Source organism: Puma concolor, chromosome C1, assembly GCF_028749965.1.
Source record: "Puma concolor isolate L17-30 chromosome C1, mPumCon1.1.hap2, whole genome shotgun sequence".
Classification (NCBI taxonomy): Eukaryota; Metazoa; Chordata; class Mammalia; order Carnivora; family Felidae; genus Puma; species Puma concolor.
In genome coordinates this window covers 112205841-112233810 of record NC_141674.1, presented here as the reverse complement: position 1 = coordinate 112233810, position 27970 = coordinate 112205841, and the positions used below count along the sequence as shown (strand labels likewise).

The 27970-nt window shown below is 46.9% G+C and overlaps 1 protein-coding gene across 1 annotated transcript; it reads right to left on the bottom strand.

The window, feature by feature from the left end:
- Positions 1 to 27811, bottom strand: ERCC3 (ERCC excision repair 3, TFIIH core complex helicase subunit). The gene is made up of 15 exons (XM_025935096.2): positions 27704 to 27811; positions 27135 to 27340; positions 26245 to 26481; positions 24361 to 24410; positions 23792 to 23927; positions 23221 to 23385; positions 22533 to 22737; positions 20022 to 20336; positions 14687 to 14871; positions 11181 to 11383; positions 10395 to 10491; positions 8938 to 9055; positions 4582 to 4700; positions 2264 to 2416; positions 1 to 435 (listed from the first exon to the last, which is right to left on the bottom strand). The coding sequence occupies exons 1-15, from the start codon at positions 27729 to 27731 to the stop codon at positions 304 to 306; spliced, it is 2349 nt and encodes a 782-aa protein (XP_025790881.1). The 5' UTR covers positions 27732 to 27811; the 3' UTR covers positions 1 to 303.
- Between the last annotated feature and the right edge of the window lie 159 nt (positions 27812 to 27970).

The window sequence follows — 27970 nt, the reverse complement described above, 5'->3', positions numbered from 1 at the left end:
GTTGTTAAATGTTCCATTTATACACCTTAAACATTACAAAGATTTATATACAGGAATGACCACTCCCCAAGATTGAAAAATGGTCTAGGAACCCCCAAAAATATAGTCTCCCAACTTTTTCAAAAAGCCCTGGATGATTCACAAAGACAGAGCCAAGCTCTCGATGCATCTTCCTCAATACAGTTAACAAACACTGCATCTAGATCATGTTGGCCAATGCCAGAGGAAAGATTATGATATGGAAAATCCCTCTCCAGCGTTGGTGCTGAGCACCCTGGCTTGACCTGGGTGACCTTGTGGCCATCATTTCCTGAATCGCTTGAAGAGTGGGTGCACGTGCTTCGTGGAAGTCTTGCCCCGTGACGAGTGGTACTCCATGTACACGGTGTCGTCGGCCCCAGACATAGAGCTCATTGTGCCAAAGCGCCGAGACACCTGGGGGAGGACCCAGCCCAAGGTTAGTTTACAAGGGGAAAGACACTCCTTTTAGAACATTTATAATTGTAGTAAGTTTTTCAAAGTTTTTAATATTTTTTTAGAACATTTATTGACTACTTACTATGTCTCAGGCATTATACTAAACAGTTCACATGCATTTACATGTTATTAACTCATCCAATCCTCCCAATCATTATAATCCTCATTTTACAGATGAAGAAACTGAGGCACAGAGAGATTAAGTAACTTGTCCAAGATTACACAGCTCTTAAAGAGACGGGATTTCAACTCTGGCAGCCAGCTTCAGATTCCCTACTCTTAACCATAATGCTATTCTGCCTCTTACTAACAATTTATGAACAGAATTTTTCAACAGTGAGAACAGTGGTCCCCCAACAGCTCAAGACTCCACCATAAGGTTTTGAATCAAGTGGAAAGCCAGAAAGCCCAGGGCTTGAATCTTGGATCTACCTCTCACTGTGGACAAATTCTGAATGTCTGCACCTCAATAAACTCATCTATAAAATGGGGACAGCCACATCTGTCTTGACATACATGGTGTGAACAGAAATCATACAGGCAGGGTTTGACCCAGAGCCTTGCACACCACTTGCACCAGATTACAAGCCTGAGGACATACAGGCACCAAGCAATGCCAGCCTGACCTTAGGTGACTCCCTGGTTCGTGGGATTGACCAGGCATTCCAAGGACACAGTGAGAGGCAAGAAGTTTCCCTGAAGCATCCATGAGGGAAGGCTCAGACACCTCCGAGCTGGTCTGGTCCCCCAGTCTCAGGCTAGAGGAAGGGCAGCACCTCCAAGGGGACAGTGTATTTCTTCCTTTACCCCAACCACTGCTCACCTCTTAGCTCTAATATCAATATAGTTTTCAATGTACCTGACTACACCGTACTTTTCTCTTGGAAGAGCCGGATAAGAACTCCCCATAATGGTACTTTCATTAGTTATACCATATTATATAGGGCTGGGCACAGGCAGGCATTCAGTAACTATTTGTAGAATAAATGGAAAGTTCACTATTTTCAGAGAACTCTACATATTTTAATTAATTTTATTTTAGAGGCAGAGACAGAGCACTAGCTGAGGAGGGGTGGGGGGGGACAGAGAATCTCAAGCAGGCTCCATGCTCAGCGTGAAGCCTCTATGGGGCTTTGACTTGAGCTAAAATTAAAAGTCAGACGCTCAACCAACCCAGCCACCCAGGTGCTCCTTTTTAATTTTTTTTAATTTAAATTTTCTTTTTATAATGTGAGAGAGAGAGAGACAGAGAGACAGAGAGACAGAGAGACAGAACTCTACATTTCTCAAGATAAATACTGAAACTAGCTGGGAGAGGATCCTTAGACCCACCTTACTGGACAGCTTACTGGACTAGACCCACCTAAGCTGGACAGCTTAGCTCTATTACTGAGGAGGAAGCCAGAGTTGAATTGGCCTGTGCAAGGCCCTGGACGGCGGGCCCAGGCCTGCAACACCTCCTCCTGCAGCCACCTGGGAGCCGGCCTGGGGCCACATTTGCCATCCTGGGCTCCCCCATTCTGTGCACAGAGCAGGGGGCCAGCCACAGACTATGGGCGTGGCCACATGAAACAGCGTGTCCAGAAGGAAGGATGCACCGAAAGGTTAACGGGGGCAATTTCTGTTATTTTCTTCTCCACAGCTTCCTGGTCTTTCCAAGTCTTTATGGAGGTCGCACAGGTGTGCACGCGCACCTGCACACGCACAGGGGACGCAGTGCATGCGGGCACATAAGAACTCTGTCCTTTGGGAGAACTGGCAGGTGGGGCCTCACCCGCTCACTCACCTGGCTGGACCTGGAGCCAAATTCTCCTGCCACCACCTCTTCCTCTGCATCCAGGTCAGTGGCTGCCAGGACCTTCTGTAGGAGCTGTTGTTGCTCTTCCCTCGTGGAAAACGCCAGCTCTTCGTCTTCCATACCAGCCAGCTTTGTGATCACCTATAAAGCCGAAATCAGCAGGCCACATGGCCCCTTCTGTTTTGCTTCCCTCGGACCCAGCTGAGCAGGTGGCTAAAAACGGAGAGCTCCTCTCTGGCATTGCAGAGACCAGCTTCAGAGCCATCTGTAACAGGGAGCTTAACTGATGACTGCGGGGCAGGAGATGGGAAGGAAATTCCAGAGACACCTACTCCCAGAACAGCAAATCCATAATCACTTACAGACGACCAACGGGACCTTGACAACTCTAATGCGCCCCCGTGGCAGTATTCCACCTTGCACCAGGTAAAGGAAGGGACCAAAGATGGAGGGCACAGCCTGCCGCCCTCAGGAAGGGTCTTCAGCCCCCTGGGCTTGGCCCATAGGACTTCCAGCAGGACGGCACTTAGAAATGAGAGCATGTCGGGGCGCCTGGGTGGCTTAGTCGGTTGAGCCTCTGACTTCGGCTCAGGTCATGATCTCAGATCTGTCAGTTCGAGTTCTGTGTCAGGCTCTGTGCTGGCAGCTCAGAGCCTGGAGCCTGCTTCAGATTCTGTGTCTCCCTCTCTCTCTGCCCCTCCCCTGCTCATGCTCTGTCTCTGTCTCAAAAATAAGTAAAAACATTAAAAAAAAAAAAAAAAGAAATGAGAGCATGTCAAGGTGGGTTTGCAGCACTTTCTTCTAAGACAGCAAGAGAACAGCATGTAGAGATGTGGTTTTTCCCTTCTTTGGAGGTGACTCACTATGAGGCCTACCAATTCCTGAAGAAAGCCAGGACTGATGGCGTAGAGAAATCTTCCCCCCCCCCCCCCCCCAAATCTTCTCATAATTTTAATGAGAAAAAAAGGCCTAGAAGTAGGGATCTGGCTGAGCCCTTCAGGAGGCCACAGGCCCAGAGCATAAACATCGGGCGTTTCTGCCCTGGCCTGACCACCCCTCTGGGAAGTCCAGGGTCATGATCACAGGAGCTCTAACCGGGCTGCTCTCAGCAGGCAGCTCTGAAGGCAAGCGGGGCAAAGGCCCCTCCGACCAGCAGACAATCGCAGGTCCAGGTGCCTTTCTGCCAAGGGCACCTTCCAAAAAGCCCAGGACATGACCTGATTTGGCACATGTTCTCTCACTGGACTCTCCAGGGATCAGGACGTATGAACGTTACTATCACCACCTACTTTTCACAGACACATAAAAAGGTCATAATGCAAATCCTTCAAAATACGGTCAAGCATCCTGTCCTCTAACCCAGCATGAGAAATCTGAAATTGTCACTGCTTCCAGCTAAAAAAGGAGGGGTCAGACGGCCCTGACCTCTTATCTACGGTTAATGACAGAAACTGGCCAACCTGAAAAAGACACAAGCGAAAGGATCTGAAAAGGCAGCCTGCAGTCTTCTGAGAACCAAGAATCTGGGAACCTACATGTTCTAGGGGTGTCCTTTTAGTCCCCAGCTTCCAGCACCCTCCATCCACCCCCACAAACAAAAACCTTTAGGGGCACAAAATCGTGACATAACCTTTCCACTTGTGTCAACAGAAGAGAACACAAACATGGCAGCCGGTGGAAGTCAGCCAAAACGTTAGCACCTCCCAAACTGCACAACCGTGGGTTCATAGCGCATGGACACCTGTGCCGTGAGGCCCCTGAGGCTGACTGACAGCACAGCTCGCCCAGCACCCGGCGGGGTGCCCCACTGGAGCCGACCTTGTATCACAAATCAGGTGTGTGAACAACCTGGGAAACCCTGAGCTCCAGTGGACAGCCACTGCTGGTGCAGGAAAGTAATCCCAAGGGGCTCAGGGTGGCACAGTGACGGCCGTAGCTCTGAGGTGTCCCGAGTCCTGCCAGGAAGCACATCTTCCTGCTGACAGCTAACATTCTTCTTCCAAGACAACTGTAAAATCTGAACAAGTAGACACTCCAGACCCCTCACTCCGGAGGCCCCATTCTTTAACCATTCACTGTGGGAAGCCCAGGGCAGGAAGGGATCCTGCACAATATTTTCCCTCAAAGTCCCCGGCAATTCGTGCAGAGATACAGGGAACGTGAGGCGGGGTTTCCAATGCCCTCATGCTCTGTGCCTGCCTAAGCTGTCCCCCAGTGGTGCCGATGGCGGCTCCCCCTTCTCCTGGAGGTGCGGGCACAAAGCAAGCCTCGGTTCTATTCTCACCACGCATTTAATGAATACATACCTTAAAGCTATAACCCTGGTCTACCAAGAACCTCTGCCGCTTGGTTGAGTAAGCCATTTCCTGTGTGTCCTGGGACACCAATGAGTAGAAGAAGGCATTGTACTCCTCTGCCACCATTCCTTAAGGGAGGCAAGGAAAAGACAAACATCATATGACTTCACTCATGTGGAATTTAAGATACAAAACAGGTGAACATAAGGGAAGGGAAGCAAAAATAAAAACAGGGAGGGGGACAAAACGTAAAAGATTATTAAATATACAGAACACACAGAAGGTTGCTGGAGGGGCTGTGGGAGGGGCGATGGGCTAAATGGACAAGGGGCATTAAGGAGGACACTTGTTGGGATGAGCACTGGGGTTATACATAGGGGATGAATCACAGGAATCTACTCCTGAAATCATTTTTGCACTATATGCTAGCTAACTTGGATGTAATTAATAAAATATATATATATAATAATTAATATTATATGTTATATATAAACATAAATAAAATATATTTCTTATAATTAATACTATTTATATATATTATTATTTCATACACACACATACGCACATATGTAACATATATAAAAAGAGAGAGGGAAGGAAAAAGGACAACATTAGCTGTTACGATGCCTGGAAGCAAGGCTCCAGGGCTCAAAAGTACGCTGACCCCGCACAATGTGAGAGTTAGGGCGCTGAACCCCTAACCCTGCAGAGCTGAAAACCCACATAATGTCTAATTCCCCCCAAACTTAACTACTAATAGCCTACTGCTGACCAGAAGGCTTACCAGTAATATGGAATACTTGATGAATACGTATTTTGCATGTTATACATATTACATACTATTTTTAGTATAAAGCAAACCAGAGAAAAGAACACATTATTAAGAAAATCGTGAACAAAAGTACACTCCCAGTACTGTAGTTATCCAAAAAAACCCCCACAGCTCAAACTACAGTTCAAGGGTCAACCACAATGCAGTGGGAGAGCTTTGCAGTCAAGGGGCTAATGGCCTGGACTCTGTGTGGGCACTTACTTCATCAAAATTAAAAATGTTCGGTTAAAGAACACCAGTAAGAAAGTGAAAAAACAACCCACAGAATGGGAGAAAATATTTACAGAGCATGTATCTGATAAGGAATTTATATCTGGACTATATAAAGAACTATTACAAGCCAATAATGAAAAGACAAATGACCCAATTATAAGAAGAGCAAAGGATCTGAACTGACATTTCTTTTTAAAGAAATTTTAATTGTTTGTTTATTTATTTATTTTGAGAGAGAGAGAGAAAGAGTTCAAGCAGGGGAGGGGCAGAGAGAGAGGGAGAGAGAATCCTAAGCAGACTCCGCACTGATAGCAGAGAGCCCGATGTGGGGCTTGAACCCATGAACCACAAGATCGTTACCTGAGGTGAATTAAGAGTCGGAGGCTTAACTAAGCCACCCACGTGCCCCTGAACAGACCTTTCTCCAAAGAAAATATACAAATGACCAATGAGCCCATGAAAAGCATTGAACATATTAGTCATCAGGAAAATGCAAACCACAACCACAATGAGGTACCACCTGCCACTCCCTCGGATGGCTAGAATCAAAAAAGATCAGGGTGCCTGTGTGGCTCAGAAGGTTTAAGCGTCTGACTTGGCTCAGGCCATGATCTCATGGTTCATGAGTTCGAGCCCCACGTTGGGCTCTGTGCTGACAGCTTAGAGCCTGGGGCCTGCTTGCGATTCTGTCTCCCTCTCTCTGCCCCTCCCCAACTTACACATGCTCTCTCTCTCCCTCTCTCTCTCAAAAATAAACAAACATTTAAATAAAAAAAAGTTTTAAAGAAAGGTTATTACAGCTATTGTCAAGGATGTAGAGAAACTGGATTCTTCACACATTGCTGCTAAGAGTGTCAAATGGTGCAGCCGTTCTGGAGGATAGTCTGGTAGTTTATTAAGATGTTCAACAGAGTTACCACATGACTCAACAATCTACTCCTAGTTATACCCAACAGACCTGAAAACATACGCCCACACAAATTTGCACATGACTTTCATAGCAGCAGTATTCCTAAGAGCCAAAAGTGGAAACAACCCAAGTGTCTGTCAATAGAAGAACGAATAAATAAGACATACAATGGAATATTATTCAGCATTAAAAAGGAAGGAAATACTGATACATACTACAATAAAGATGATTCTTGTGAAAACATCATGCTAGTGAAAAAGGCAGTCACAGAAGACCCAGACTGCATGATTCCATACATATGAAATGTCTAGAATGAGCACAATTATCAAGGTAAAAATAGTCGTGATTGCCTGCAGGTGGGGCTGGGAGGCAAGAAGAAAGGAAGAGTTACTGCCAATGGGAAAGGGTTTCTTTCCTGCAGCGATGAGAATATTCTAAACACAGACTGTGGTGATGGTTACACACTTTGCAATTATATTAAGAACCAATGGGGGCGCCTGGGTGGCTCAGTTGGTTAAGTGTACAACTTCAGCTCAGGTCGTGATCTCAAGGTTCGTGGGCTCAAGCCCTGTGTCAGGCTCTGTGCTGACAGCTCGGAACCTGGAACCTGCTTCAGATTCTGTGTCTCCCTCTCTCTCTGCCCCTTGCCCACTCACACTGTCTCTTCCTCAAAAATAAATGTTTAAAAAAAAAAAAGAACCAATGAACTGGGGCACCTGGGTAGCTCAGTCAGTTAAAGTGTCTGACTTCAGCTCAGGTCATGATCTCACAGTTTGTGAGTTCGAGTCCCACGTTGGACTCTCTGCTGTTAGCTCAGAGCCCACTTCGGATCCTCTGTCCCCTTCTCTCTCTACCCCTTCCCTGTTCTCATTCGCTCTCTGTATCTCTCTCTCAAGAATAAACATTAAGAAACAACAAATTAATGAACTATACACTTCCAGTGGACCGACTATATGGTATGTGAATTCTGTCTCAATAAAGTTGCTTGAAAAAAAAAAAAAGAAAAAAAAACCCAAAAAAAACAAAAACCCAGGTCAGAAAAAAAACCTAGAGCAGAAGAATGATCACAGAAACTAGGACAGAAAATACTGAAGCCTGTAAAACCTGATCCTTCTGGAAAATCTGCACATTTTGCTTCACAGTCCAAATGTCAGCAGGTTCAATATCTGTGTACTGCCTCTGAATTCAATTGTTTCTTAGTCTTACAAGAGCTCACAGATGCAAAGATAGCAGCCAAATACGTTACATCAAATAGTATTTTTAAAAAAACAAATTCTACTCAAATTCAAAGGGGCTTTAAATTTAGATTTGTTTCTTTTGGGGGGAGGTAATGGGTAAGGCATAAGTTAATGAGATACATTCACATATACTAGCCAGATGATATTCCTGTCAATTTATAAAAGCTATCGTTTCTCCAGCAGCCTTTTACACTGTTCTATTATATATGGCTCCCTCCTCACAAGAGTCCTTCAAGAGTCCTTCAAGAGGACTGTCACTCCCACTCTGGATGGGAAAGCAAGGCTCAGACCGGCAAACTACCTGCCCAAGGTCACCAGGGTGGTCTGGTGCTCAAGTTCATGCTATTTCTACTAACATGCCCTGTCTCCAGTTTAAATACAATCAGCCACCTCTTAAACACATTCTACAACAGTACGATTCCAACATATGCCCCTACCCTTGTTTCCAGTCACCCTAGCAGTCCAGCTGCCCCTAAGGAAAGCGAATTCCCTGAGGACAGGGCCTGTGTCCTGGTCTTAGGGCCTGCCTGGTCCCAGGAGGAGAGACGTGGCCACTCTAAGCGTCAGTCCCTGCCACACCCACCGTTAGGGTCAGGGCCCTCTCACCACAGGTAACAAGCAGAGACTCCGGCCTTGCACCCTCATTCACTAAGCACGACACCCCTGCTGCGAGCTGCCACCCAAGGCAGGACTCTTCACAGGGTGCGCGCAAAGTATCCCCATGTGGCTGCCGGAGCTGCTCTTTCCAAAGCCCTCCCCAACTCCTGACTCAAGGCCCAGGGTTCAGTTCCAGCTCCCACATGGCACTGGAGGCCCAGCTCTGCTTCCTGCCTTTTATGTCCACAGCACTGCACACTCACACCGCTTCCCTGGCCCCTGATGGCCTACCAACGCGACAGCTCGGCTTTGAGGACACCCAACGCGGAGCAGGCAGCTGCCATGGAGAACGCCCACATAGGAACTCCGAGGCCAGAGAAAGAACATGAGCCACGCTGATCTTGGTCGTTGCTTTGGGACCCCTCCCTGTGGCATCTACTTAGCCGGGGTCCCGGCATCCCGGGGTGCCTGCTCACCACCACGAGCACGCAGGCAGCACAGCCCTACCCTCTTCTGAGTCCAAGTGGCTCAAAAGGAAAGACTTGCTGGAGCAGAAGGCATAAGGCCGCCTTTACCTTTTTTGGCTCGGAGCACTCGCCCCAGCCTCTGGGCCTCCTGCCGCCGGGAGCCACCATGAGATGAGATCTGAATGAGAACATTTGCTTCTGGCAGATCAAACGATGTGTCACCCACCTACAGAAATGAAACAGCATTGAGTTTGACAAATTTTTTTTTTGTTTGTTTTTTATCTGGGACAAAAAGAAAACAATCAGTTGACCTGGAATTTAAATAAGCTCTAAAGATAATTGAGAGAGACAAACCCATCCTCTTCCCTCTGCACCAGGGTACTGTGGATGCAGGCAGGCCTCTAGGACCTTCTGTGAACTCTCCTGAGAGCTGTCCTAAAGAAGCGGGTCAGGACTCCCAGTCCCCACCGGCCATCTCATTTATGCTCCCAGGCCAGGCTGCTAGGGACCAGAGACAAGAGGGCCTATCGACAGAGATTCTTTGTAAAGGATTACTCTTCTTTTTTGCTACAGAAACATGTATGCACAAAACCATCTACACTCGTGACTGGAGGCCAATGAAACCATCAGCACATGTTGGGACACAGGACCTGTCAGGGCCCACTGCCCACACCAGGCTAGATCTGGTCAGGGTAGTGGCCTTGGCTTGAGGGTTCCAACCATGGAGGTTCCCAGCACATATCTAAGTGTGGTACTTACTAACCCAGCTGTGATCAACTTTATTGGCAAACCGCATTTATTTTGAGCTTTGGGCCTGTTCTAATCTGAATGCCTGCTCTACACTGTTCGGCCACAGCTTCCAACAGTATCACCAAGCTGGGCCTTTGTGCATTCGCACCGTGCCTACATCCACCGCCCACCGCACCATGGCACACGAACAGCCAGGATGAAGGTTGACCACAACCCACAGGAGGCAAAAACTCCACAAAGAGAACCTCATCTAAATGTCCACTTCTGGGGCGCCTGGGTGGCGCAGTCGGTTAGGCGTCCGACTTCAGCCAGGTCACGATCTCGCGGTCCGTGAGTTCGAGCCCCGCGTCGGGCTCTGGGCTGATGGCTCAGAGCCTGGAGCCTGTTTCCGACTCTGTGTCTCCCTCTCTCTCTGCCCCTCCCCCGTTCATGCTCTGTCTCTCTCTGTCCCAAAAAATAAATAAACGTTGAAAAAAAAAATAAATGTCCACTTCTGCCAGAATAGGTAATGAAAATTTTCCCCTGGGATAGAGAAAATACAATTTAAAATTCCTATATCCCCAAAAGAAGTGGGGAAAACCTCAGTCAAGCAAAGAGACTTTATAAATTGTCCACAACACATTCAACCCCACAAGTGCTCCTTCTGCTACCCATCAGAAAGCATTCCTGTCACCAGACACTGGAAACATGGGAATGAGAAGTGACACATGACGTCCCTTCAACAAACATGAATTCATGGCCCTCGCAATCACCCAGTGTCCCCTCTAGCCCTGGGCGTGCTGAGGCCTCACCACCACCCTGCAGGGCACACAGACCTTGGATATGAAGATGGTGTTGATTTTGGGGTTGTGCTTGAAATTCTGGAGAATCTGCATCCTCTCTCCCTGGGATGTAGGACCATAGATATAGGGTCTAAAGAAGAATGAGGTGTGTTAGGAGGACCACAGAATCACCCCCCAATTAACATCAGTGGGAAAAGGAATTCTTGCAAGGTTGCTCCCTCCCGGGAAGCCCTCCACCATGCAAGAATATCAGAGGGAGGCCCATAAAAATGAGGGGCTATAGACCCTCAGCCAAGGTTCTGGTCACCACTCTCTTCAGGATTTCCTCCTTCACTTTTTTCCTTGTTTCTGGACTGTGCTTTTTCCTGAATCCATGTCCCTCAATCTAAGCTTAGTGTCTACACAAGCAGTGCTAACACAGCATCCAGGTGGGACTAGGAGCCACTGAGGACACCGCTGGTGTTTCCTGAGAAGCTCTGTCTAGATGCAGGGCTGGCTGGGATGCTGGCCCAGCCAGCCTTGCCTTCCTGTCCCCTGTACAGTCTGACCTCAGCTCCACCAGAGTGCTCACTTGGCCTGCCATTCCAGATACCAACTTGTGCCCACCTTCGGAGCCCAGCTCATAGATGGAGCCCCACCAAAGCAGCATGACTCTGGCCCCTGACCCCTGGGCTGAGGGTGACCAGGCTGCTGCAGAACCAGACCTTCAGACCCTAAGAGAACTTTGAGAGGCAAAGAAGGAAAACCAGGCACCTTCTGCACTTGGGTTTGGGGGAAGATTAAGCTGCCTTGGGGCAACTCCAACTCTTCACTTCTTACTTGTTCAGCCTAATGGCATATTCTTTCAGGGCAAACACATTGTCGGCAAAGACAATAATCTTGTCATTCCTCCTTTCATGAAACTTGATCAGAAACTGGCAAGCTCTGAATTTGTTGGGGTTCATGGTATACAGCAAGATTCGTTTCTTGGTTTTGATTGCCACATACTCCCGGTAAAACTCAGGAGACATCGGGCACCAAACCTGCGACACAGTAAGAATCAAGGGTCAGTTTGCAAATTTAAACATCACACAACTGGAAATTTTTAAAGACCATTAATTTAGCAGAACTAGCTTTAAAACAAATCAAAACAAAATCAAGTACCTAATGTTGAACAAGGACACTCTCATATTTATCTCTTAACACATAGATATAATAATTATTATTATTACTATTATTATTAATGTTTTATTTATTTTCGAGAGAGCACAGCAGGGCAGGGGCAGAGAGAGAGAGGGACAGAGGATCTGAAGCAGGCTGTGCACTGACAGCAGCAAGCCCAATGTGAGGCTTGAACTCACAAACCTCGAGATCATGACCTGAGCTGGTCAGATGTTCAACCGACTGAGCCACCCAGGCACCCCAAACACATGGATTTTTAAATGCATCGATATCTGGGGAATTACTTTCACACCAGCTCCAAGTAAGTAAAGGAAACCAGATTCTCAACCAGTGGTCCAAGTAATCCCTCCCATTTAGACCACACCTCCACACACAAGTCTACACACAGCACTGCTATGGAGAAGCGCACACATACCTCCTAGCTCTGTCTGTTGAATTAGCCTAGCAATGACATCCTAGGAGTAATGAAAACACCTAGCACCTAGATCTTGGTTTGTAAATTCCATTCTTTGCTAAAAGGGCACCTTGGAGAAATGGCTGATTTTCAGGGCCAGAATAGGTAGGGAAAGTACCAGATAAACCTAAAATACCTTGCTATGCCAGAAAGCAAGGAAGTGCTCAAAGAATGGGGACATGTCAAATGGATACAGGAGCCAGGCTGAAGGGGTCCCACTGGTCACATCTGAGACAATTAGATCCTTCAAATAAGAATGACAGGAACACTCTTTGGGGCCTCCTCTGTGCTAGGCCCTTGTGCATGGGCTACTGGCAAGCTTAAGGAAACTCAGACAAATATACTCAAGTGCCATGGGTTTTAAAGGTCTCAAGGCTGTGAACACACAAAAATGACCCTCTGGAAACTTTGCACTGAACAGGCCACAAAGCCTATCCTGACAGGCTCTGAATTCTGGGGTGTGACCAGTGCCACTTTTGTGTGATCACCACAGACCATTTCTTCATGCTGCAACCACTGTGGACTCAGCTGCTGTCGCTCCATGCCTACCACTGGCCTGAACTCGAATTCATAGGTTTCGCTGCCACTGTTTTCTGGTTCCCCCTGGGCTGTGTACTGTTATGACTCCGTTAGGATTTCTAGTTCTTTATAGCCAAAGCAATTCTTTTTCCACAGTAAAATCTTTAAAATCATGCATTTCACAGAACATGAATGGTCCACAGACATAGGAAGCAATACTCAAGGTCATTAGTAAACAGGAAAATACAAATTAAGGTCATAAGGAATACCATTTTCATACTTAGTATGTCAGCAAACAATTAAAAGAAAATAAAACTCAGTATTATGTACTAGAGAAGATGTGGAGTAATCTCACTCACCCGTGATGAGAGTGTCAGCCGGTCCAATACTTTGGAAAACAGTGTTTTCTAGGACACAACTAGTGAAGAGAACAGCCACACAGCCTTTGACCCAGATATGCTACCTCTGGGTGTATGTGCCAGAGCAGTGGCCTTCACAGTTGAATCATTTTAGGCCACAAACTAAACATTCATATGCATGAACACAGTTGTATTAAACAACATATACTCAAGAACAAAAACAAAAAACAACATCTACCCTTAATGTACTTATGCATTTTGGCAGATTCTATTCTTTCCTGATAATGACCCAATAAAGTAATGTCACCGCCTACTATGGGACCACAGTCCACAGTACAAACAACACTGCTTTAGAAAAAAATGACCCAAGGCCCCAGAAAACAGATATAAAAATATCTGCAGCAACACTATCACAACAGCAAAAAAAAAAAACAGAAACAAAAACAAAACACTAAGCTCCAAATTTATGAAGAATAAATCAGTGGCTTCCTAGGGCTGGGAGCAGAAGCAGGGATTCATGACAAATGGGCATGAGGGAAATTTCTGGGGTGGTGACGGGGTGGTGGGAAATGCAATTCGAAACTGGAGGGTGAGGACAGCTACATAATTCCTTACACTGACTAAAATCACAGAATTTACTTACTTACAACAGGTGGATGTTATGAAACATCAACTTAACACCTCAATAAAGCTGTTACAAAGACAAACTTAGCAACCCAAGTGTCTGTCAACATTATTTTTAGTGTTGTGTAGTATTTCATCATATATCCTGTTGTGGTATATTTGTACAATGGAATACTGCAGAGCACAGCTACCTGCATCATCAAAAAAGTAATACATTACGCAAGGGATAAAAGTACCAAGCAAGGGACAGAAGTCATACGAGAACACACAAAACTAGGTTCTATTTTCATATACAGGAAGACTTTTTTTGAAGGCAACGCTAAACAAAGTAGGTGATGGAAATATACACAAGAGGTAAAATAATAAAGGGAGAGGATGACAAGTTCTGTCGTGGGACAGTGAATCCCCTGGCGGGGGAGGGGAGACACAACTGGAGAGGATTAGGGCCCTCAGAGATTCTGGCAATGCTCTGTTTCGTAGGATGCGTGTTGATTATGAAGAGGCAACTACAGGGTAAGGAAGTTTTCAGCAGAGAAAGTCTACCTGCACAGGTTCCTCACACTCACCGTTACCCAAGAGGCCCCCTTCTGCCCTTGTGGGACAGAGGCCACCTGACCCTAGCCAGTGAGTGACAGTCATTTCAAGTTGCCAGGAAGGATGTTTGCAATTGTTCCTTCTGAGAAGACTTACCTTTGAATGCGTATTTTCAGCATTTACCTGTGCAGGTATTCACTGTGGAACAAGACTGGGACAATGTGTTTCCCAATGTGTTTAGAAATGATGTAGGCCACAGGTGCCTTCTGGGGACACCAAAACCAAGAGGCTTTGACCCTGGGGTGGCCTGGATGGTGGCCCACACAGGAGCACCCAGGAACTCCTCAAAGGTGAGGGTGGGCAGGACCATCCAGAGGTGCTCACTCCCAGGGAAAAGGAGGAGTGGATTTGGAGGTCAAACTAGCCTGGATTACCATCCCGACTTGAGCACTTACTGACTGTGTGCCCCTGGAAAGGGGTTTTGTTTCACAAGTCTTTGGAGTGGGTAGAACACTGCCCACCTCACAGGGGGACTGAGGGAACAGTATAAAGTGGCAACACTTCTGCTCAAGTCCTGACTGTATATCTGCCCATGGGGAGGGGACCTGAACCATTTCCCCTTAACCATGGGTGGAATCCCTCTCTCGAGGCCATACCAGGAAGGGGAAAGCTACCTCGGCACACTGGACTTTGGCGATGTAGCCACTGTTCTGCAGCTCCATCCAATTGGCTTCGTAGAGCTTGGGGCCAATCAGAAAATTTAAGTCGACAATTTTGTCATCTTCCCGGACGAGGGTGGCGGTCAAACCCAGCTTGCAGTGGGCCTGCACGATGGTAAGCACCCGTCGGAACATCCTGGCTAGGGAAACAATCAATGCATTCACACTGTCACTTTTTTTAACATTTTTTTAAATGTTTACTTATTTACTTTGAAAAAGAGCACAAGCAGAGGAGAAGTAGAAAGAGATGGAGAGAGAGAAACTCAAGCAGGCTCTGCACTGTCAGCACAAAGTCCAATGTGGGGCTCCATCTCACAAATCATGAGATCATGACTTGGGCCAAAATCAACAGCCAGAGGTTTAACCGACTGAGCCACCCAGGTGCCTCAACACTGTCACTTTTTTAAATGCTCAAGTACCACACACAGCCTTGCGACTTTACACGGGCCTGTGACACTAAGTGGGCTAACCCCGGGTTTCTGAATCATAGGAACCTGGCTCTAGACCAGAATGACTAGGCAAGAACACTTAATCATCACTTTCAGACCTGTCCAAAAGAAGGAAGAAAAAAAGAACAAAAGGGAGAAATGGCTTTAGGGAAGCTCCAAATCAGTGAGCCCCAGGATCCTTCCTTGTAACAGCTAAGCTACCAACAGGAGTGCAAATGGCGATCTGAAACACGATGTAACACTTAAAACACCAGTGGGCTCCAAATGATGCAAGGAATGCATTCATCCCAAAACTTGTACCCAGGATACCAGGAAGATGGCTGGGTGACCATGGATCAGAGAAGCAAAAGGAGCCGGGTCTGCTGGACTTCCTACCATCTTCCCAGAAAGCAGGAGACAACAGGGAGACATGAAACCCCAGTCACCCTCCTTAGGAAACTCCCTTCTCTGAGCTTTCCAATTAGATTCATCTGGTCCACCAGCAACCTCCTGTCTCTGTCTGGAATGTTCTAATTCTGGTTTATCAAATTAAATAAACACATAAATGGGATTAAGATACTAATTTCAAAAAGAACCAATTAATGGGTTTCCATGGGCTCATCCTTTAAAAATACTAATACTCCCGGGGCGCCTGGGTGGCTCAGTCAGTTAAGCATCTGACTTCGGCTAAGGTCATGATCTCGCGTTCCTGAGTTCGAGCCCCAAGGTCAGGCTCTGTGCTGACAGCTCAGAGCCTAGAACTTGCTTCAGATTCTGTGTCTCCCTCTCTCTCTGACCCTCCTCTGCTTGCAATTTGTCTCTCTCTCTCTCAAAAATAAGTAATAAAACATTAAAAATTTTTAAAAAATACTAATATTCCAAAAAAAGGTTAAAATGTTTGTGTTTCGCTTATCTTATAATACAATTAAAAGTGAGGTTAGTGATACTGCAGAAACAGAGGTTAACAATCTGAGGAAGGAAGGGTCAGACTGCACCAGAACACAAACCAAAAACGTAAGAACAGTGAGATAGCAGAAGACTGTCTGGGCCCCTAGTAAGTGTCCAGGTCTTCCAAGCTTAAGGTGGTTTGCACATACACTTGAAGACAAAGACCAGCAGCATAGTTATCTCCAAGGACTGTGCTGCTCCAAAAAAAGGGGAGCCAAGGACCGCAGACCAGGCTCCTCGTGTCAGAAGGGCATGGCAGCCAAGGCAATGAAGACAGCAACCTCATGCGAGTGCCAGGGAGGCAGCGCTGGGGACAGCCCAGAGATGCTATCAACCCAAGGGAAGCATGAGTCCGCTCCCTGCCTGGATACTCTGCAGCCAGAAAGAAGCCCCCGCTGTGGCATCTGCCCTACAGACCAGCCACGTCCCACTACCACATTCTCCAACAGCCATAGGGCTGTCAGGAGGAGGAACCCACATATGACACAGTGTACAGATGGTTAAGTTTTTACACAGCTATGTCCCTGTGAAATCACCCAGGTCAAGACAAGTGTTCCTAGCACCTAGAAGCCTCTCCTCTGACCCCGCCTGTCAATACCAACACTCCCCCCTCAAAGGAATCACCATCTCACTTGTCATCCAAACTTTGTATTAATAGAATCACAATACATATTCTGTGGATGTGATTTGTTTTGCTGTACATGTCACAGGTGTCAGTTGTCTCCCACTTCGTCCCTAGTCCAAGCACAGTGCTTGATACATAGTGGATTCTTAATAAATACTTCCTAAAATAATGAAAGTGGCACAGTGCAGTAAACACTTAATACATGCAAGTCTGCAGTTACCGATATTTTATCAATACAGTGAGTGACATGATAGGACTCTTTTTGGACGATGTCTAAAAGAAAACAGCCATCTTTACCTCTTGAGATAAATCTCAAAGATTTATCATTCTACCTCATCCAACGTGGTATACTTGTTTAACAATCAAGAATCTTGCTGTGATTTGTTAGAATTCCCTAATTTAACATTGGCTCTCTGGCCCAGTGAGCATGGCCAGGCCAAGGAGCTCACAAGAACACAACTGAACTCAGAATTCTATTTAGAGCTGTTTGGTTTTACTCTCTTACCCAGCCAGAGACAAACTGACCCAGTGAATCAGGAAGAGAAAACACACAGATGGCAAGCATGAAATTTTGTGGGGTACACCCTGTATCCTCATCACCAGACAACCAATCTCAAGCCTGGCTGCCGCCCTCTGAAACCTGGGACCTAGGCTAAAAACGAACATCAACATAAACTAAGTACATACTCAGGTTTCCCAAGTTTCAAACACAGACTCCAAATGAACCACTGCACAGCACTTCCAAACTCATTTGTAGGATGTGATTCTCTAGGTCATCGATTTCCAATCCAATCAGAGCCAGTAACCTCCTGCTCCTTAAATTTTTTTTTTTTGGAGTTTAGTTTTTAAATTAGCACACAGTAAAAAGTGACCTTTTGCTGTGGGTGGATGGGATTGGTTCTCTAAATTTTAACACATGTGAAGATCTGTGTAACCACCACCACGATCAGGATACAGACAAACCCATTACCCCCAAAACACTCCCTCCTGTTCTCCCTTTACAGCCACACCCTGGCACCCACTGATCTGTTCTCCATCACTAGTTTTGTCTTTTCAAAGGCACTATACACCATATAACCTTCCAAGATGGGCTGATTTCGCTCAGCAAGTACCTCTGAGATTTCTCCAAGTTGTTGCATGTAGCAACAGTGTGCTGTTTTGTGGCTGAAAAGAGTTCCAGGGGAGGGACCTTCCCATTTGTCTATCCAGTCACCCGCTGTTGGGCATTTTGGTTGTTTCCAGGTTTTGGAGACTCTGACTAAAGCCCCTATGAACATTCATGTACAGGTTTTTGTGTGAACCTGAGTTTTCATTCTCTAGGACAGATGCCCAGGGGTGGGCCTGATGACTCACATGGCAATTTTCTAAGAAACTGCCCAACTTTCCACAGTGACTGTACATTTTGTGATTCCTCTGGCGGTGCATGCCAGCTGCTCTGTACTCTCGTCAGTTATTGTCAGTATTTTCCATCGCGGCCACTCTGATGGGTGTGTGGCAGCATCTCGTCGCATGGTATTAATGTGCACTTCCCTCAGGGCTAATGACGCGGAATATCTTTTCAAAGGCTCCTAGGCATCTGTATATTCTCTTTGGTGAAATGTCTACTCTTGTCTTTTGCCCATTTTCTAACATCTCTGCCACCGCCAGAATGTCTAACTGGCAATCAAATGAACGTGCCTAAAGCCGAACCCCTGCACTCTGCACACCTGTTCCTTCTACAGCTTTCCCCAGTTCTGTAGCTTTCCTTCCAGTTGCTCAAGCCAAAACCCATATGGTCATCCTTGATTTCTCTTTCTTTCAGGTCTTATGGCCAGCCTGTCAGCTCTGCCCTCACAACACATCCAGAAGTAGATTACCTTTATTCTTACTGGTTCAAGCCTCTTGGTTGGGCCCATCCAGCTGCTTCCACCCTTGCCTCCTTCCGTTTATTCTCAGCACAGCAGCCAGGGTGGTACTTTCATAGTACATGACAATCAGATCATGTCACCCTTTGCTCAAATCCCTCAAATGGCTTCCCACCCACTCATATAGTACAAGCCCAACACCCTACAGTGACCTACGTATAGGATTTGGCCCACACTCTATCCTGCCTGGCCCTCTCTAACCTTGGCTTTGGCTGCTCTCCTCTATGTCCCTCCTGCCGCATAGTCATCTTGCTGCTGTCGGACCGTGTCAAGTACTCTCCCACCTTGGGACTAATGCTGCCCCGTTCCTTCAACCTGAACGACCCCCAATCCCTACGTGGCTTGCTGTGAACATCGATAGGTACCCTCAGACATGCAGGAGGGCTGGAGGGGTTCTCATTAACTGAAAAGAATGATGCTAGGGCCACCTAGGCAGTATTTTGAACACTACGTGAAAATGCCTCTGATTTCATTTCATGCAGAGAAATCCCTAATTTACATTTAACTTACCAGAGCTTCCCCTTCATTTGTTTTATCAATGAATACTGGAATACTATGTGGCAATAAAAGGGCAGATACTACCATATATGGGTCAACCATAATGCAAAGTAAAAACAGCCACATCTAAAAAAATATATATTATATGAGTCTGGAAAATAAACGAAATATTTACTATTATATATAACATACATTCCTTAAAACATATATGAATTATATATCATATGATTCATATTATGGTATTTCTCGAAAAGGCAGGTCAACTATAGAGACAGGAAGCACTTCCATGGTTCTCTGGGGCTGGAGCTGAAAACAGACTGTAAATGAGTATGAGGGAGAGGTTCTAAAACTGGATCACGGTCACGGCTGCACAACTCCATAAACCTGTGAAAAATCTTGAATTGTACATTTATAATAGGTAGTTTTTACTGGTGGAAATTGTATCAATATAGCTATTTTTTTTAAAAAAAGACTGCCTGCAACACTTGGAGAAGTTGGGCTTCTGTAACGTATCAAGGATCAATACTTCAATTCAGCCTTCAAATAAAACAAACACCATTACGGCAAGGACTTCAGTGCTGCTGGTCCAGTTTTCACAGCACCATAAGCCAACCGGTTAAGGGTAAACTGAACTACAACAGTAAGATTGAGGAAGAAGGGAAAAGCCATTTTCTGAATGACTACTGTGGGCCAGTGATTCACGAAGCTGTCTGCCACCCACCCTCATGCCCACCCCCCCACATGCTTCGGACTTACTTTAAAACTTTACCCAGCAGACCTTTCTAGCAAGACAGATGAACTACAGAGCAGTCTTCCCTCCACCCAACGAATAGAAATCAATTTTTGTCTCTGCAATGAGCAGGTAGCTCGGCTCTCAGCCTGCTTACCTGGTATGGTATGTACTTCATCTAGGATCATGAGGCCCCACTCCTGAGTTTTGAGCCACTCCATGACTCGCTCAGCCTCCCAGGACCTTTTGGTGGTGTGGCCCAGCATGGAGTAGGTGCTAATGGCAATGGAGCAGCCGATGGGCTTGTCCTTGGCATCGGAGGTGAAGCGGCAGATCTGGCTGTCGTCAATGGTGGACCACATCTTGAACTGGGCTTTCCACTGCTCCACAGACACAGCTGAGTTGCCCAGTACCAGACAGCGCTTTCTCACGGTGCAGGCAGCTGTCACACCAACCAGGGACTTGCCGGCACCTATGTGAAACCAAAGGGCAATGCCACCCAAGGCCAGGTTGCAATGAAAGACAAAGACAGGGGTGCCTGAATGGCTCAGTCGATTAAGCGTCCAACTTTGGCTCAGGTCATGATCTCACAATTCGTGAGTTTGAGCCCCGCATCGGGCTCTGTGCTGACAGCTCAGAGCCTGGAGCCTGCTTCGGATTCTGTGCCTCCCTCTCTCTCTCTGCCCCTCCCCTGCTCATGCTGGTCTCTCTCTCTCTCAAAAGTAAACATTTAAAAAAAATTTTTTGAAGGACACAGACAGAATCCACACACAAATCTGGGTGAATTACTTGCAATAACCCTCACAGCCGATACCATGAGGCACTTCTTGCTCCAAGGTCTGTTTTCTTCTCTATAAAAAGGAGACACGTCCAGCTCACGCACAAATGTGACAATTAAGAGAGACAGGCACCAGGCCCTCCTGTGGCATTTTCCATGAATTTTGTTCTAATGTTGAAATCTCAAAACTCACCAGAGATAAGAGACCCTCTTATTGCTGAAATTGTGAACACAAGGAAACGAAAGCGGAGGTACACGTGGCCCCCGCCATGGGAAGGTGGTGCCTCAGAGGAAAAGTGTGCCCGGCACACAGACCACACCGAGGGCCCAGTACAAGGCAGCTCTTAGACTGCACAACATGCTGGGCTGAGAATTCAGGCATACGGGAGATGTGTACACTACTGGCAAAGACAGAGGCGAAATTCCAGGGCTTCCAAGTTTACTATCTTCCACCATTTGAAGATCAAGATAAAAATCAAGCTATTCCTTTAAACAGCATTTCCTCCTTCACCAGCCATGTGCATCAAAATCACCCAGGGAGATTAAAAAAAAAAAAAAGAATGTGGAGGCACAGGCCTCTCCCCTGGAGATTCTAACCTCCTCAAGTCTGAGGTAGGGCCCCCAGGTGAATGTGCTGTGACCTCTGGCCAAGAACCTCAGCCAGGACCTGACATGACTTAGGACAAATGATATCAGACAGGTGCCAAGGAGGCTATACTCTCCTTTCTTGGATGTGCACACTGTAATAAGCCATCCAGGAACGAGCAAAGCTTCTCTGCTATGAAGTCTCCAAATACACACACTCACAAGCTGATTGCAAAGGATGAGACCCTAACTCCAGTGTATAAGATATCACCTGCCCCTGCAAGTGCAAGCTGGTGCAGCCACTCTGGAAAACAGTATGGAGGTTCCTCAAAAAACTAAAAATAGAACTACCCTATGACCCAGCAATTGCACTACTAGGCATTTATCCATGGGATACAAGTGTGCTGTTTCAAAGGGACACAAGCACCCCCACGTTTATAGCAGCACTTTCTTTTTTTTTTTTTTTTTATTTATATATGAAATTTATTGTCAAATTGGTTTCCGTACAACACCCAGATAGCAGCACTTTCAACAATAGCCAAAGTATGGAAAGAGCCCAAATGTCCATCGATGGATGAATGGATAAAGAAAATGTGGTGTATATATACAATGGAGTATTACTCGGCAATCAAAAACAATGAAATCTTGCCATTTGCAACTACGTGGATGAAACTGGAGGGTATTATGCTAAGCGAAAATAGTTAGAGAAAGACAAAAATCATATGACTTCACTCATATGAGGACATTAAGAGACAAAACAGATGAACATAAGGAAAGGGAAACAAAAATAACAAAAAAACAGAAGAGACTCATAAATATGGAGAACAAACTGAGGGTTACCGGAGGGGTTGTGGGAGGGGGGATGGGCTAAATGGGGAAAGGGAACTAAGGAATCTACTCCTGAAATCATTGTTGCACTATATGCTAACTAATTTGGATGTAAATTTTTAAAAATAAAAAATAAAATGAAAAAAAAAGACAGCACCTGCCCCACATCACTGTCACTGCCCAAGATCTTACACATTGCTTAGTCGATGTGTTTACCATCTGTCTCTACAACCAAAATGAGCTCCCCGAGGTCGGAAGTGTTGTTCTATCCACCACTGTATCCCCACTGCTAAGGTCAAAGCCCTGCACACAGCAGGCACTCAAATATCTGTTAGGTCACAGATCAGGGCGTCATCTGACCTCAGCTGCTCCCTGGCCAGGTATGATTTAGAGAAGGGCACACAAAGGAGAGTGACAGAAAGCTGGCAGACCATGACAGAAGAGTCTGGCCACCTTCTTCATTCAGGTGTCACTTACCACAAGGAAGAACGATGACCCCTGAGCGGGCACGTCCATTCCCAAACATCTTCCGTAAGCTCTTTTCCTGATAAGGTCTAAGGACGGCTGTGGGTTTCAAGTCAATGTTGATATCAGGGTTAACAGAATCATTCCGGAAGTCATACTCTGCCAACAGGGGGTACTCCAGGTGGATACAACGTTTCTGGAGCTCTTCAATCATTTCCTGGGGAGTGAGCATGGAAGACATTTATAATCTTGTTAAATCCAAAGCATGCTCATAAACTATGCATAATCCAAGGGGGTTAATGGTCAAGAAGACAGCATTTTATGTAGGCTTTTACAATTTCAGATCTTGATCTGCTTGATATCAAGTAGATATCTGCTTGATAACAGCTGGGTTAAAGCACAGAAAAGCAACTCAAGTTAAGGACACAGACAAAATTAAATCCAATCACCAAAATGCCACCAAAACCACCAAAATGCCCCTCAGACACTTCCCACATCTCCCAGGAACTTGTGAAGACTGACCCAGCAGCCAGAGTCACAGGACACTCAGATCTAACCCCATCAGGAGGAAAGATGCCACAGCTCACAGACACCATAAAGGAGAAAGCAATTTCAGGAAGACACAGGGATCCCTTCCTCTCACACAGACCGCAGAGTCCATGCAGGGCTGGGCTGCTTGGAGAGGGGTACATTCACTAACCTGCTTGACTTCAAAAGATACTGTCTGGGTCTCTTCTTCTTCTTCCTCATCCTTGTCCATTTGTTCGTAGAAGTCAAACAGGTCTGTGGGGATATCAGATTTTCCCTGTGGGTCCGTCACCCGGGAAGTGGAAGGCCCACCACTGCCCTCAGCAGTCTTGGCGATCTGTAAGAAAGGCAGGATCTGAACCTCTGTGCAACAATGAAACCTCATGCCACCAAGCAAGAGCCAAAGTTGAACAAGCAACTGCAGCTGTAAGAAGACGGGAGGGGTGCCTGGGTGGCTCAGTTGGTTGAGCATCCGACTTCAGCTCAGGTCATGATCTCGTGGTCTGTGAGTTCGAGCCCCGTATCAGGCCCTGTGCTGACAGCTCAGAGCCTGGAGCCTGCTTCGGATTCTGTGTCTCCCTCTTTCTGCCCCTCCCCCACTCATGCTCTGTCTCTCTCTTTCTGTCAAAAATAAATAAACATTAAAAAAAAAAAATAGTAAGACAGCAGGGTCCCAAGATGCAAATGCTGAACTGAATGTCCCAATGCTCCCACTACCAAGGGTGACCCAGGAGCCCACTTACAGCCGACTTGCTCGTGAACGTCTCTGTGATGAGCTCCGTGGCCTCCCCGTCAGAGTTCCGCAGGCGGCACTCCCGGATCACCGGATCCTGGAGAAGATGCTGGATGACATCAGGGTGGGAGCTTTCAACGAAGTACCTAAAAGAGGGGAGGGAAGGAGGTGACTACTGAGCAGTACACCATTTCCAGAAGGTTCTGTGGCTCATTTGATCAGATGGGCTGGAAATAGTGGCTCTGTGCTTTTCTCAATCTCTTAGTCTCCCATACCCTTGGCCAGATCTGAGCTGCGAGCTACTGGCCAAGATATAACAAATGAGGTTGTGGACAAAATCTGGCTTTGAGGTCAAATAAGGAGTGGCCTGAGCCTCAGCGTCACTGCTCGGGAGTGGGGAACACGGTGGCCAGTAAATGAATTCCCAGTTTTGGTCACTTCCCTTCGCTCATCCCTTCTATCCCCTTACTCAGGGGAGCAGGTGCTGGTGCAGACAGACAGCCCACAGACATCAGCTCCTTGCCACCTGCTCTGCACAGGGCACAAGTGCCTTGGGGGGCTTGTCACAGGATCCCTTACCTGTTGTGCTTCAGGACCAGCTTGACTTTTCCGTAGCTGACAGTACACAGCTGCAAAGAGTGACAACATCCAACAGGCACAATTAGCAATACTCGGCTCACTAGAGACACATTCATTAGTGGGCATGTCTTACTACCTACCAAGTGAAGACTTCAGTTTACCCAATGTGCAATCCTAAAGAAGAAGTCAGGTCTGCCAAAGGTGAGCTTTTTCTTATTAAACTCTACTCTTGAGAGTAAAACCTTGCTTTTGCCTGGCTCTTTCTGATGCACATCTTAATTTATAAAATGCTACGTAAAATCTTTTATTTTCCCTTCCCTTTTCTTCTCCATTCCCACAGGCCCCAACCTAATCCAATGGTTCATCCAGCCACACCAGCATTATTACAGGTCCCAGCACAAAACTGGCACAGAGCATGTATTTAGTAATTGCTGTGTAAATTAAATGCAAAACCCCCTGGCCTCCTCACCAATGTTCCTATTTCTCCCAACTAGAATGTAAGCTTTGGAGTGCCTGGGTGGCTCATTCAGTTAAGCGTCCGACTGTTGATCTCAGCTCAGGTCTTGATCTCACGGTCAGGAGTTCAAGTCTCACGCTGGGCTCTGTGCTGGACATGAAGCCTACTTAAAAATAACAATTAAAAAAACAGAATGGAAGCTTCTTGACAGAAGAGACTACAGCTGAAATCTTCTAGGTTCCCAGCAATCTTCAGGACGGAAAGCAGCAGAGGTTGTGTGGTGGCCATGGAGATCTGCCGCTCAGCTCTCAGGCTGTGACCAGCCCCTGCTGCTGCCCTTCTGGATCCCCTGCTGCATTATACCAACACCTACATTCCTGTAGGCGGTTCCAGGCCAAGACTGAGCACAGCCAGTGTGCTAATGCAGGGTTCATTCCAGCAAGGTGAGGCCCTTCTCCTTGGGCACCTTTCCATATCACAAGAAGACAGAACTCCTACGAGGGCTCCTGTCAGCTTCCCTGAGATCGGATGCATCACTGTACTGACGGTCTGTGGCACTCACCAGATCTGGGGGTCTGAATCCAACTCCCTTAGATCAGCTGAAGGTGACAAAAGCCACTGTCATCTATTCTGAATGGCATTGACCTGTCTCTCAGGACAAACCCAAGCATGTCCAATGCTCTTCATATGGAACCCTATCCACTTCAACATTTGCAAGTTCTTTTTGATTTTCCCTAATGGAAAGTGTTGACTATTGGTCCCGTGCAGGAATTCAGCCTTAGACAGAGTTTACCACTTATATTAGTCTGCTCAGCTGCTGTTCAAAACACCACAGACTGGGTGATTTAACAACAGAAACATTTCTAGAAGTCCTCCATCAAGGTGCCAGTGATTAGTTTTTAGTTAAGGCTCTCTTCCTGACTACCTTTTCACTATGTGCCTATATGACCTCTTCCTTGTGCACATGCAAAGAGAGCACCTCAGCTTTCTGGATGACTATTCTTAAAAGGATGCTAATCCTATTGGATCTGGGCCCCACTCTTATGATCCCATTTGACCTTAATTACTTCCTCATTACAAATATAATCACATTAGGGGTTACAGCTTCATATGAATTTTGGAGGGGACACAATTCAGTCCAAAACACCATTCACTTCTGGCTGCATTCCCAAATAACCCTGGCCAGAATGGGCCTGAATTAGTATCCCCAATGTGTTAGTGTTCATTGTATCAGAGCGCTCATGAGAAGTGTGGCCTCAGCAAGAAGAGATCCAGAAGAGAAGCAGCTGTGGGAATCAGTTATGTCTCTCCACACGAGATCTGAATGGCATCTTCATGATGGCCACAGGTTGACAATGGGTAGTACCTGTCCACTATTAACACATTCACAAGGAAGGCAAAAGCACTGGCCTTAGCTCCCCACTTGCCTTAATAAACTGAATAATTCCATCAGGGACTCCCGTCTTGCTGAGCTTCCTGAGGTATTCAGTGATGTCACTAGTTTGTAGCCCAACACTGACAGCTGCATACAGGGAGTAGGCAGTTAGTTTGTACTCATGCACGTGGGTTGGTCGGCACACTGGCTCTGCAATAGCCACCAGGAAGTCTTGAGCATATTTGTAAACCGGAGAGAAGGCTTCTAAGAAGATGTGGCCATCAGGAGCCTAAGAAACACCAAATGGACATGACAGACAAAACAAAAACCAAAAAAACCAAATGAAGTGTAGAGACTATTAGACTCTTTCCCACACCATTACCCAGAAAAGATAAGCTGCCCAAAAAGGGATCTTTAACACCAAGGATATTTTTGTAAGCCCTCCTTCAGCCAACTGTGGGCCTGTTACTTTAATCAGATCCAAGGAATGGAGAGATTAGAAGAGCAGGTTTCCGAAGTCGGTTTCCACTCTTCTTCACAGGGAAAGCCCACCTTATTGGCTATCTTCAACGTACCTTTAGGTTAGTTTTCAAACAAACGTAGACTATTACCTACTTCGAGCTGAGCAACAGAGTGGCCTAGCAAATATATAGCTTCCATTACTTTTTGTAGATGGGTAATTAAAATGTTACACAATAAACACCATTTGCTCAGTAAATAAAAAAGTATTTCCACGCATGTGGTAGAACTGAAGGGAAGGGGAGAAGGAGGGGCTAGAAACGAAGGCTAGTGTGCCCTGGGTACCTGCTCCTTCTCAGGCTGCTCAAACAGCATGTGTGAAAGCCGTCTCCCAGCCAGCTCTGGAGGGCAGTACCCTGCATTTCCATTTGGGGTCCAAAAACCGAACCAGCTTGGCTCTGCCCTGGCGGAGGGTATGCTTACCACCCAGAGGGGCCTCGAGGTGTGGTCGTCCTTCAGCGGCATCTGCAGCCTGTAGTCCTTGGCTCCATATTCATCAACTTTGGTGCCGGACTCATCCACCTGCTTCCCAGCCGCCGAGGGGACCGCTTCCTGAGAGTCGTTCCCGGGGACGTCGTCGTCATCTTCTTCTTCATCCTCGTAGTGCCGCTTCTTAGACTTCTTCTTATCTGCAGATACGGACACAGAAGTGAGCGCAGCAGGAGCCTAAGGTTCCCTCCGCACTGTTGAGTGACATTTCGAAGGAACCTGGCAGCAGCCGTACTTCATTCACCAACGCCATGCACCCCTAGCCAAGAGCCACCTGCGTGCCGCTGGCGTCCTCTCCCTCCAACGCTTCCCACCCGGCCCACGACGCAAGGCGGCCCAAAGGTCAGGGATCGCCCCCTGCCCAGCAGCTTGTCGCGACAGCATGAACAGGCCGCGAGACACTGCGGGGCCGGCAGCCGCTGAGAAGCCCGGAGCGGCTACGACACAGGACGACGGGGAAGGCGAGCGCAGGCAGGCCCCAGAGCGCCAGCGCCACGTCTCACCGCGGTCTCCCCGGTCTCTTTTGCCCATGGCAGCAACAGCACCACACAGCCAGTGCCGCCGAGTCTCCGCGGCGGCTGCTCCCAACGGGGCTTCCGGTTCACACCGGACGCTCTTCCGGCAAACGCACAGGAAGTCCCGCCTCTGGGCGCCGGGTCGTTGGGTGGGCGAGCTAGCCGGGAGACTAAGGGGCATCTGTTGTGTTCCCGTGTTGCAGGCCCTTTTTCCCCAGCCGTTTTTTCCTGTAGTCAGTCAATGAAATATTTATT

Excerpts from the sequence above, each read along its gene's own strand:
- ERCC3 (XM_025935096.2), bottom strand. The coding sequence starts at position 27,731 with ATGGGCAAAAGAGACCGGGGAGACCGCG. Across the intron at positions 27,341-27,703 it reads AAGAGACCGGGGAGACCGCG|ATAAGAAGAAGTCTAAGAAG; the intron begins GTGAGACGTGGC and ends CCGTATCTGCAG. Across the intron at positions 9,056-10,394 it reads ACACCATCTTCATATCCAAG|GTGGGTGACACATCGTTTGA; the intron begins GTCTGTGTGCCC and ends TCATTTCTGTAG.